This window comes from Spermophilus citellus (genome assembly GCF_964194105.1).
Source record: "Spermophilus citellus genome assembly, chromosome: 10".
NCBI classification, from domain to species: domain Eukaryota; kingdom Metazoa; phylum Chordata; class Mammalia; order Rodentia; family Sciuridae; genus Spermophilus; species Spermophilus citellus.
This window is the reverse complement of record NC_138197.1, coordinates 66,049,927-66,063,274: the sequence shown is the minus strand read 5'-3', so window position 1 is coordinate 66,063,274 and position 13,348 is coordinate 66,049,927. Positions and strand designations below refer to the sequence as shown.

General features: G+C 33.7%; 1 protein-coding gene across 2 annotated transcripts in view; it reads right to left on the bottom strand.

The window, feature by feature from the left end:
- The window catches only part of ARID2 (AT-rich interaction domain 2), a 179,596-nt gene that overhangs the window by 44,972 nt on the left and 121,276 nt on the right, over positions 1 to 13,348 (bottom strand). For both annotated transcript variants that reach the window (XM_081311179.1, XM_081311180.1), the window contains exons 7-11: positions 7,581 to 7,647; positions 7,239 to 7,489; positions 6,808 to 6,904; positions 6,510 to 6,719; positions 5,530 to 5,697 (exon numbers count right to left, since the gene is read on the bottom strand). In XM_081311179.1, the coding sequence (XP_081167305.1) occupies positions 5,530 to 5,697; positions 6,510 to 6,719; positions 6,808 to 6,904; positions 7,239 to 7,489; positions 7,581 to 7,647 (793 nt within the window). The remainder of the gene's footprint in view (positions 1 to 5,529; positions 5,698 to 6,509; positions 6,720 to 6,807; positions 6,905 to 7,238; positions 7,490 to 7,580; positions 7,648 to 13,348) is intronic.

Here is a 13,348-nt window from a genome sequence, read left to right as displayed (position 1 = left end):
TTACTACATTTAGAAGAGTTCCAAAGTACAGCAGAAGCTGAATGATTTGAAGCAATCACGACATTTGATAAGAACCCCAGGCATTGGTATAATAACTAAGAACAGCCACTCAACGAATACTTCCACTTAACAAATATTTCTACTTAATGAATATTAAGCCATTTTTATTTATATTATTTACTTTAATTTCCTTTGTAAGTATAAGTTTAATTATCCCTATTTTACAAATTAGAAAACTAAATTTCAGAGATTAAATTCACATAGGACCACACACTGGAGAGAACTGGATGTAACTAGAAAGCTTTCTTTTAGAAGAGCTGGATTTGAATTTAGGTTGCCACATTTCAGCAGCCATACTGTGATATGCTTCTTAACTGAATATGATAAAATAACCAAAATCCTCTTTTTGGAAATTCCTCCTTATTACTTCTTCATTTAACTTGAAAACACTATTACAGAAAATATTCTAGGGGTTAAATAGAAAGAATCATCTTCCCTTTTCTTTATCACTTGCAACATAAATGCATATATACTGTATTCAGACTTAAATTGTCTGAATTGATTAATAATAATAAATTCATAAAACATTAGAAATTACGCTAAAACTATGAGAAGCCTTATTTATAATGCATAAAATAGTGTAACCACAATTAAAAATGAAACTGGAAATGTACAATTACTATAAAGAATCTATAAACTGGGAAGCACTGCCCATGATACCTGAAGACATACCAAATGATACAAAAGCACTTTATACCTTGAAAGGAATCAATTTCCAGATACTCAACTTTTCTATGTATTCCTTACTAAAACTGCTTTGCCCAAGGATATCATCTCCTTGTTGAAAAAGCTGCTTTCTCCCATTTTGAAACAGAAAGGCTTACTTCTCCCTTACTTATTATAGCACTGCAGGATTAAGAATTAAGATTAAATGCATTACTCTGGCACCCAGAAAGGCTGGCTCCAGAGTTCCATCACTCACCAGCAATGTAACCATAGGCAAATTTCTTAAATTCTGTCTATAAAATGGGGAAAAGTAACAGTACACTGACCTCATAAGGTTATTATGAGGATTAGAGGAGTTTATTTATAAGTCTCTTTAAAGAAAGCCTGGTACTAAGTAAGTACTGAATGAATGTTTGTTAGCTATTATGATTTTAAAACTTCTGGTGCACCAAAAAGAGAATTTAAAATATTAGGGTTCCCAAAGTCTCATTAAATAAGTCTCATAAAATAAGGTATTATGGTAGGGCTTCCTGTCAATCCCAGTGTTTTACATACTACAGTTAAAAAACAATGCAGGCATTAGGAAAATTAGAAATAGGTAATTCTAGACCGTTAGGGTTATAAATTATGAATTCAGATATAGTGATAACAATATTCTTTATGTGTTTGCCTCCTCTATCCCCTAACTACTGTTAAAGAATGCATTACTTCTGAGGCAAAATATTGTATAAGCAAAACACAGAAAATATTTTCAAGAAATTATTTAAGGTAGTGGTATCTGATTTCATTCAAATGACAAATTCATGGCAAATTGAACTCTCAGAATTCTGTGTAAGAAAGGAGTGATATGAGTATATATTAACATACTTTTCCTAGCTGAAAAAGTTGGACTTTGGGCTGGGGTTGTGGCTCAGTGGTAGAGTGCTTGCTTTGCATGTGTGGGGCTCTGGGTTTGATCTTCAGCACCACATAAATAAATAAAATAAAGGCACTGTGCCATCTCCAACTAAAAATTTAAAAAAAAGAAAGCTGGATTTCCCCAAAGTAACAGAAAGCCAGTCTTATTAAGCAAGAGAACTTTGTAAATAAAAATCAGCTTTTTTATTGGGCTAGGGATGTAGAGTTCAGTGTAGAATACATGCTTAGTAAGTGTGAGGCCCTGGGTTCAACCCCAGAACAAAAAGAAAAATCAAACAAGGAAACAAAAAACAGCTTTATCAATTAGGATCTGTAGTAGACATTTTTCATATGCTGAATGAGGTAAATCTGCAGTGCCAAGATTTTCACAAAAATGTATTTAAAGCACATGATACAAAGCACTTTATAAAATGTCAAAACACCGTTATTTACTGGTCTTGAATTGAATAATATATCAATTTTCCTAACCCAGTGATCCTCAAAGTATAAACTCCAGACATTAACATATGGGAATATATCAGAAACAAACATTCTCAGGTCCTCCAATTGGGAAATTCAGAGTATGGAACCCAGAAATCTGTGCTTCAAGTAAACCTATGAACAGGTGATTTTGATGCACACTCATCAAGTTTGAGAATCACTATACTAAAACTTCTTGAATATATTAACTCACACAAGATGGCACTAAGTAAAGGAGTAGCAAGTATAATATATAGTCATATTTTCTTAGTATCTTTTTGATATATTTTCTAGAAACTAAAATAAATCTAAAGAGAGGGCAACAAACACTCTCACAAGTCTGGTACTTGATAATTCTTTGATTTCAACAAAAATAAAGATCTCTAGTGGTCAGATGGTCATTAAAAGTTTTAAAACTTTTTGGATAATTCTGAATTAGTTCAAATAATTATAAATTTTATCCTCATCCATTGATTGATTGATTAAGTTTTCAACCTTATGTAGTCATCAGGGATAGAACTGATGCTAATTGCAATTTCATTTCAGTAGTAAATAGCATTCAGATACACTGGATTAATAACTTTTAGAGAAACAGGGAAGAAAAGTTCCATTTATCTCATAAAAAGATGTACTTGCATAAAATGTATTACATTAGGATAAAAATTCTGTAAGGATATTAGAATAAATGCAAGATGAAAAAGGGATATTGTAAAATTTCTAATGTTAAAGTGCACACACATGAGCATGTGTATTTTGGGGTTGAGTCCAGGGACTCATACATGCTAATTACATTCTCCACCACTGACCTACATACACTCCTAGCACATGTGTGTATTTTTTTAAGTACATGATGGTAACCAGACTCCGATGGATATAGAGAGTGTTTTAATGATTTTTTAAAAGTCAGTTTAGGAGGCTGGGCGTGTAGCTCAGTGATAAGAGCCTTTGCCTAGCATGCAGGAGGCCCTGGGTTCAACCCCCAAAAGCAAAAAAAAAAAAAAAAAAAAAAAAAAAAAAAGTTTGATATATTTCAAGAAAATATTTTCTTTGTATCTATTTTAATTTTGATAAAACTGAGATATCAACATAAAATAGGTAAATAAAAAGCTTTCATAGTGGGCTGGGGTTATGGCTCAGCATGTCTAGCATGTGCAAGGCCCTGGGTTTGATCCTTAGCACCACATAACAATAAATAAATAAAATAAAGGTATTGTGTCCAACTACAAATAAAAAATAAAATATTTTAAAAAAGCTTTCATAGTGATGGGAAAAAAGCAAAAGTTTGAATGACTATTTCATAACACATAACATTAAAAAAAGGTAAAAAGTCAAATAATAAGGTAAAAAGTCAAACATTTAAAGATATAATTTACAGTACACATAAGTACTAAAGTGCTCTCTAGCTCAAAAATTAACTGCTAAATTCCTTAAAGCCCATTTCCATCTCTATCAATTAATTACTATATAAATGAATAAGCCACAAACACTCAAGTTTTCATTTGGACATTTTCCAAATAAGAATTAGATGTTAGTTTTGGGGATGGGTTCCTCTTTTCAGGTCAAAAGAACTCTTAAGGTCAAAGGCCAATTGAAGGCAAAAATAGTAACTATCATCAAAATCATACCTGAATGAATTCACTGACAATTTATCAGTTCCTTTCTTTGTTAGACATTATTTCTCTATGGCCCTCAATTAATTTAATCCTCAGTTTCTTTGAGGATAAAAACACATCTCTACCACCCACTAAACTGGCAACATGATCCATTTTGCTTCGTTGTCAAGGCTCAGAAACCATTAATACTCTGATTGAATATTCCCCAAATACGTTTTGGCTGATTAACATCTGTTTCCTGTGGGTAAAAATTCATTGAGTACACTGACAATTGAAATTATCTATTTTTCCCTTTTATTTTATTCAGTTTTGTTCATGTAGGTTAAATGCACATGATGCAATTTTATCAGATACTTACAAGGTCCTAATGGAAACCCAGGAAATATAACTCTTATGTACTTTGCATAGATACTTTGTATAGAATTTTAATACTGTGAATTAGAATAGGGGATGGGGTGGGACCATGACTGAATGTGAGGAGAACATTTACCTATAGAGAGATGACTCTCCAAAGAGTCATTAGCACTGGTAAGGGAAAAAATGAGGGTATTTTAAAAAAACAACAACAAGGTTTGGTGAATACGCTGATGTGATAAAGATTAAAGACAATGAAAATTTTGGTTTGGGCACAGTGAAGGTGAATGAGAAAGAACCTGTTAGCATTTCTAGCTACAAGGAAGAAGTAAAAAAAAACAACAAATGTGATGATCATTATTACCCAAAGTACAGGTATGAAGACATGAGTTGGTGTGACTATACTTTGTATACAACCAGAGATGTGAAAAATTTGCTCTATATGTGTAATAAGAATTATAATGCATTCTGCTGTCATATAAAAATAAAATAGGAAACAAAACAAAAAATAACTGATACTTAGAGCACAGATTCAGAAGAGCATCTCTTTTCTGACACATGGGGAAGTTGAAGGAGAATAAGTTCTGATGCTAGTAAATTTGTAGTAAAGTAGCACAAAATTTAAGAAATTCATTCTACACAGCCTCCATATTAATGAACTGCAAAGTGAAAAGTGAGATCAACTGAGAAAATAAGCATCATCTATAAAAAAAATTTAAAAACCACAGGAAAAGTATCTTGGGGACAGTATCAAGTGAAAGGGTAGAAACTGGAAAGGCAGGTGAAGTAAAAGATGAATTGCTTTTGTTAGGACAAATGAAAGACAGAGGACTACAAAAAGGCTAAGTGCTAAAATATAAAAATGATGACTCAGAATGTGCCAGGAGAAAGAAGTCCAAGGATGAAAGAGAAGGCTGGTTGTTAGACAGTCTGCACTTAGAGCCATTTGGGTTAAACAAAATTGAGCCATAGGACTCTACACATGTGTAGATAGATACACACGCTTATGTATGTGTGTGTGCATATGTCTGCTCCCAGGATGATTCTGTGGTACTGGAGCCAAGATTCAGGGGTAATATACTTGTGTCCTCATCATTACCCAAATGAATTATAAGGTAATATATATAATTAATATATTCCTAGTATGTCAGTTTCTCAGAACAATAATCACAAATAATAAGCCCAGTAGCATACTTACTGCTTGTGCAGTTGTGAATACCTAATCCCTTACAATTCTCTAAATCCTTCTCAACTTGATTTCTATACTATTCTTCTTCTTTACTCTTCTGGATATTAATACTCCTGGAATGTAAACTATCTAAGAAATTGCATATCCAAATTGTCCTTTACCTATCCTATTGTAAAATATCAGGTCTTCGTACAAAAAATTTAAACTGAGTCTCAGCATTAAATCTTACACCCATAAGCACACTGAAAAAGAATATATAAAAACACTAACCTGGGGATGATGCTACATGGGTCTGGGTTTGGACTTGCTCTATAGCTTGTGGCCTAATTTCAGATAAAACTTGATGACTGGAACTTGGATGTTCGACGAGTTTTACTGCTGCTAGTGCATCAGGGCCAAACATCTGAATATCCATAGAAACCAGACAAACTAACATGTCTAAAAAAAAAAAAAAATTATCAGTCCATTGTATTACAAAACAATGCCATCTCTGGACGATATATATACAGAATACTGCTTCTCAAATGCTAGTCATAGTACATCAGAATTACCTATGGATCTTAAAAAACAACAACAACAACAAAATCACAATCTCAATTTGTTTAGTAGTTCTAAAGTGGAGACTAGCTATCTTTCAAAAGGTTCCCAAGTGATTCTGGTGTGTAGCTGGATTTAAGAATTGTTGATATAGAAAATGACAACTTAATTTCTTAATAATGACAGTGTTCAAGCTAAATCTTTAACTCTGATTTTAGTACTTATTCTCAAGAAAGATATCATTTTAATCATTGAGTTAAATATTAACATGGCATCCTTTAATAAGTATGTTTATAATGGACTACCTTTAAGGAGGTGAGTTCACTGATTTTTAAGGACAGCACTATTACCAGCAAATTCTAGAAATGGAGGCTTACTTTACTAGCTTTAGGTATTCAACAGTAGAAGCTGACCATTTGAAACTGAAAGACCTACTCCCAAAAAGTCAGACATAGGAGTTTTGTCCTTTGAAAATTTAAAACACAATAGATATAAAGAATAGTAATTACTGTTAGCCATATAATCCTGTTCTTCCATCACAGATGTATCTTACTTGTTTAAAGAGGCAGAAGAGTAAAACAGTGTTTTTGAGAAGGTAATATTCCTCAAAATTAAACAGAAAATCTCAAATAATGAATAGTTTTTTATACAGCACATTATATATTTTTCCTCAGTGAAGAAAATAATTTACAAGATTTTTGGTCTCATCTTACCAATGCTCTTTTCTACTTTTGCAATTTTTGTGCAAGCAACATCTCCCATTTCAGTGAGCATGTATAGCACCTCAAGTGTTGAGATTACAAGCAGCACATCAGGTAAAGTGAGATGACAAATGATCTCTCTATATGAATCTTGATCCACATATTCACAAATTAAAACACCATTATCTTCAGCTTTGCAAAGATTTCCCAAAATTTCCATGCCTGTAAAACATACACAAACACACACATATTTTAACAAATGATAAAGTTTGTTTACTTTCCACAATTAAAAACTTAATTGAGTACTCACCCCTCATCTTTAAAAATCTATCCCTTGACATTAAGCATTTTGTAACAGTATGAAACATCAGATGAGTAGTTTTGAAATCAACAGGGTCCAATAAAAGCTAGAAAAAAGAACAGTACTGTTGAGGAATGCTTCTTCTAGAGTTCTATATTTCAAATTTAACAAAATTGAAAAAAAAACACTGTATTATTTTAAAATGTATAATTATTATGAGAATAGTCAAGGCTCAATTTGAAGCATCGTTTCAAGTATTTCTTTTTTTCCACAAATGTTTCCTATTTCTGCAGCACCACTTTTGACAACAAATACATGTAACCATTTAATTAATATTCTGCAAATATGGACAACTATAATAAAATGCCACACACATCCTAAAATTTTTAAGTAAATGTTGCTAATTACAAAGCAATTTTAAGATACTGTAACATGCTTACCTCAGCTGCAATATTTCCTAATGTGTCAAGGCCTAATTGCCTTAAAGAAATAAAATGACTATGTGCAGAAAGTAATAGGAAACGAAGACAGGTACGATTAGCTGCCAAGAGCTTAACATTGCCCTCTTCAAAGGAAAGATTTCGCAAAATCACTGCAATCTGAAGTACCCGCTGTCCTTCAATATCATTAATGCCCAGCTTTCGAGGTGGATGAAATAAAGATTCCCAAATCCATTCTCCTGATGTACCTTCTATAAGAGAAAATAGAAATTTCATAAATTGGTATTTTATTTACCATTGTTGCAATTTTGAAATCACTTAATTATACTTTTATTGACTTACCCTGAGACTTGTTTCTATCAGAAATGAGATCACGTACTTCATTATCATCAACAATGTCTTTCCAAAACTGTAATCAGAAATTAGTATGCTAAATGCCAATGATTTGAAACAACTATTCTGTTACTTTAAAAAGTCACACTATGGATTTTGTTCTTCAACATAAATGCTTAATTTCATATAGTTAAAGGATTCTTATGTAATTAAGATTTGTGTTTTCTTTCTTTTTAGGTCAAGGATTCTTAACCTGGCAGGCAACAGAATCCTATAAGGTCTCTGAAGTAAAGCAGAACATCTGTGAACTTGTATGAGGGGGAAAACTTAATCTTTATGTTCATTAATATTTAATTGAAATTGAGTATTTCGTCAACACTTTCTTCAACTCTGAATGTTAGTCCAAAGATCATGATAGCACAAACCGTGACAGAGTCACCAATATGAATCACAGACATTTTCAGATTATTTTTATAGCTATAGAAAATATCTACAAGTAAGTGTTTGTACAGAACAGTACTTGAAAATTAAGGGAGGTATTAATCTCACCTGCAAATGGCAAATAATCACAATATTCCTATTTACAGACAACTCTGAAGCATAACAAGTGATACAGTTTTGGTTTTTAAATGGAAAGCAAAATCCATCCAATTATTTAATAATCTTTCTTGTAGCTAAAAACCGAATGTCTTTATATTGATATATCTTATACAAAATGAACATTGCCCATTCCACTTGCCTGGAACTTATGTACTAATAAAAAAGCATGTGAGCTATTAACTAACTTTTTATTTCTAAATAATATGGTATGTATATGCTAAAGTTGTTGTGCATGTAAAACTTTTATTCTGAGAAGAGAGCCACAGACATCATGAGACCACTATATTTAAAAAATAAAACAAACAACAAAAAAACCTAAGACAAATAATGTTTGGTTAACAATAAAAAACAACTTGTCACATGAAAAAAGAACATGGTCAATAACTATGAAAAAAGGGACATAGGGAAGTAAAATAATAAAGTTATTAGATACAGAATTTAAAATAACCATAAATAATAAGTTCGAAGACATAAAAGACTACAAATGTTGGGAAAGAAATGAAAACTAAAATAAAGAACTAGATAGAAATTCTAGAACTGAAAACATAACTAAAATTAAGAACTCTGTGGATGGGTATAGTAAATGATTAGATAAATACATCAACCTGCAGACGTAAGAAGAACTACAAACTCCAAGAAAAGTAAATAAAAATGTGTACGAACATCATAATAAAATTTCTGAAACATCAAAAGAAATATCATAAATGGAGATAGACAAAAAGAACAGAAAACCGTGAAAAGGACAACAATTAAGATGATAGCAGACTACGTAACCGAAACTATGAAAGCCAGACGACAATGGAATATGTTTTCCAAAATGAGGGAAGAAAATATTTACCAAAGTATAATTTTATACAGTAAAACTGTTCTTCAAGAGTGAATGTGTAATAATAGACATTTCCCGATAAGTGAAAACTGAAAAAACTCATTACTCTGCAAATGTGAATTAAAGAAAAATATATGGAAAAGGTAAATGTAGTTAAGTTAAACAAAATAAATACATTTTTTTTTTTTGTAAATCTTACGGGATAAAAATAAATATAAAATTAAAATTTAGAAAAAATGTTTTGAGGAAACTTTTGTTCAGGCATAATAGAATAATTGGTACTGGTATAGTCATCCTGCCATAAAACATTTTTCTGAAAAAAGTTTTCAGAAGGAGCTGAGGATATAGCTTAGTGGTAGAGCACTTGTACAGCATGTGAAAGACCCTGGATACAATCTCTAGCACTGCAATAAAAAAAAAAAAAAGAGTTTTCACAGATTGGAAAATTCAGGAAGCTTATAGGTACTAAAACAAGGGAAAACACAAAGAGGCAAACCCAACGAATGCTCCATATTTCTACCTGTACATTATTTCTGGAATAAGGCATACAGAAGAGAAACTCAAGAGACCTTAACAAGCTGAGATTGATCAGATCTCACCAAGGTTAAGGCACACAGAATTTGAGAGATAGTCTGTAGGCAAAAGAGGGGCTATAAAGAGCAAGAGCTCCATTAATCTAAAGAGGGACCCCTTTAGTCTACTCTGAGTATACTAAGTTGCACATTCGTTTGGTCAAACTCCATAATACCAGTGGGAAAAAAAATGTTAAGAACATTTGAAAAAAACCGAATGTTAAGGAGCCAGTTGAGGAATCTCTAGAGTAGAAAAAAAATAGACTTTCAGCTTATTCAACAGAAATTCCCATAATGCCACACATTAGGACTAGGAGTTAACTAGTTCTAAAGACAATGCTACATGTACTATAATTTGGATCTTCAATGCCCCTCAAAGGCCCAGGTGTTAAAGGATTACCTTCATAGTTAGTTGCCCTATTGGGAGGTGGTGAAATCTTTCAGATGTAGGGCCTCATAGGAGGTCCTTAGGTAACTGAGGACATGTCCTCAAAGGAGACTGTGGTATTTCAGACACTTCTTCTTTTCTTTTTTGCTTCCTGCATATGAGGTGACTGTTTTTGCTCTACCACACACTCCTGCTATGATATGCTGCTTTGTCATAGTCCCAAAGAAAAATGGCCAGTTGTTTGTGAATGGGAACCTCCAAATGGGAACCTCACAGAGCCAAAATAAACCTTTTCATTTTTATAAAGTAAAAAGAGTATTTTGTTATATGGTAACAAAAAGCTGAGCAATACAATATATGATATAAATCTAAAACCAACCATACTATAAAGATCCATTAATCAACAAACAGCCTATCTGAACAAAGTTAGTTACTCAAGCAAATTCAGATACTCAACAATATAACATTTACTGTATATATATATATATATATATATATATATATATATATATATATATATATAAAATAAAAATTTTCTAGACATATGAACTTAAAAAAATGACTTATAATCAAGACAAAAATAAGTTTCAACAAAAACAAACCAAAATAATAAAGACCATAAAATAATTGACAAGAACATCAAAAAAGTATTAAATATGCTCAAGAATTTAAAGGAAAATATGAATATAATTGGGGAAGAAATAAACAGTATTAAAGAGAACCAAATAAAAGTTTTAGAAAAATGTAGTCTGAAATAAAAAAAATTCATAAGATGAAAGTAGCTTAAGTAGATAAGATGAAAGCATAACAAAGCAACAGTCGACAATGAGATGCACAGAAAAAATGTCCAAAAACAATAAGCGAGTTTGTATGAAGATGGCAGTTCCCACTGCCAGCAAGGCAGTCTCTCTGATCTATAACACACCTGTCTTCCTAGATCGGATTTCAGGTTTCAGAGCTCTGGTGGGGGAACTGAACAAATCCATTCAAGATTTACAAAGCACAACCAGTGGGAATATGATAACCAGACAGTGCTAGAGATTCAGACAGCCAAAGATCTCATCTTTTCCAACTGGAAATGGTGCAAAAACTAGACTAAAAACTTCCAGTGGTTAATGAATATCTGTTGCTCTCTACAGAAGTCTGATGGACCTGGACTTAGATGAGCTCAATGTCTGTCTGGGGCACCGACTATGATATAAACTTCATCCTTCTGGTGCCAGTCCTTAAACTGCATGACTGTAATCAGCCTGTGCCACTAAGCCTTGTGCTTTTCCTTTCTGAGTCTTTGGCTTTCTGACGAAGACTGTTACATCATCAAAGATCACATCAGTGGTGCACCAAACACTACTTCTCCCTTATAAGTGGCTGACTAGTTCTATGACTCCATCAGCACTGTCACATCAGAGATAGAGAAGATTTACTCCTCACACTTCAGATAGAGCCCTAATATCCAGAATATACAAAGAACTCAAAGAATTAAACAATAAGATAACAAACAACCCTATCGACAAATGGGCCAAGGACCTGAACAGACACTTCTCAGAGGAGGACATACAATCAATCAATAAGTATATGAAAAAATGCTCACCATCTCTAGCAGTCAGAGAAATGCAAATCAAAACCACCCTAAGATACCATCTCACTCCAGTAAGATTGGCAGCCATTATGAAGTCAAGTAACAATAAGTGCTGGCGAGGATGTGGGGAAAAAGGTACACTTGTACATTGCTGGTGGGACTGCAAATTGGTGCGGCCAATATGGAAAGCAGTATGGAGATTCCTAGGAAAGCTGGGAATGGAACCACCATTTGACCCAGCTATCACCCTTCTCGGTCTATTCCCTGAGGACCTTAAAAGAGCATACTATAGGGATACTGCCACATCAATGATCATAGCAGCACAATTCACAATAGCTAGACTTTGGAATCAACCTAGATGCCCTCCAATAGATGAATGGATTAAAAAACTGTGGCATTTATACACAATGGAGTATTACGCAGCACTAAAAAATGACAAAACCATGGATTTTGCAGGGAAATGGATGGCATTAGAGCAGATAATGCTAAGTGAAGCTAGCCAATCCTTAAAAAACAAATGCCAAATGTCTTCTTTGATATAAAGAGAGCAACTAAGATCAGAACACGGAAGAAGAGCATGAGGAAAAGACTAACATTAAACAGAGACGAGTGGGGTGGGAGAAAGGGAGAGAGAAGGGAAAATGTATGGAAATGGAAGGAGACCCTCATTGTTACACAAAATTACATATAAGAGTTTGTGAGGGGAAAGGGGAAAAAAAACAAGGGAGAGAATTAAACAACAGCAGATGGGGTAGAGAGGGAAAATGAGAGGGAAGGGGAGGGGGGATAGTAGGAGATAGGAAAGGTAGCAAAATACAACAGTCATTAATATGGTATTATGTAAAAATGTGGATGTGTAACTGAGGTGATTCTGCAACTTGTATTTGGGGTAAAAAATGGGAGTTCATAACCCACTTGAATCAAATGTATGGAAGATGATATGTCATGAGCTTTGTAATGTTTTGAACAACCAATAAAAAAAAAAGAGAGATAGAGAAGAAATCCCAGCAAGAGATGCCAAAGGTAGAAAAGTAGAAAAGAATGGGACCATCATTGCCATCATTCTGGATGTAAGGAGCAGTAGTGGATTGTACATTTCTGTCCCTGTGGTATCTTTCAAACGTTGGCCTGAAGTGGCTCAAAGCTGGCTCATGGAGAACCACTTCTAGATGGGAAGATTAGTGAGAAAGAAGTTCATCAGTGGGTTTTACTTGGTGCCTGGTTACTCCTACTAAGACAAGAACAACAAGAATGGCAGCTATATTTTGCCAGAAGCAAGGTGCAAATGAAGAAGTGACTCTAGCAGTTTCTTGTACGCCTACCAGGCCATCACCATTAAACTCTTTTTCTGGCATACAGCCATTAGACCCTATCACCTGTGGAGCATGACGCTGTAGGACTGTAACAGACTCCTACCAACTGTCTGGCTCAAGAAGACTATGCAGCTCACTTTTGTGGGGCCTTGTGATGAACTTAAGCACTATCTGGGCAACAAGATGTATCCCAATTATTTCATTACCTCAGTGCAGCACGCTGGAACACCCATAAGAGGAAATTTGTTCAGTTCCCCCACCAGAACTCTCAACCTGAAATCTGCTCTAGGAAGACAGGTATGTTACAGATCAGAGAGACTGCCTTGCTGGCAGTGGGAACTACCATCTTCATACAAACTCATTCATTTCCTAATGAATTTTCAACTCTGTGTGTATCTGAGAAACACAAAGACGTGGAACTACCTGGCATGTTGACTAGATTTCTTTCTTTTGACCAGTGTTCAGAATGGTTTCCCCCTTTTTCACCAAACAATGTAAC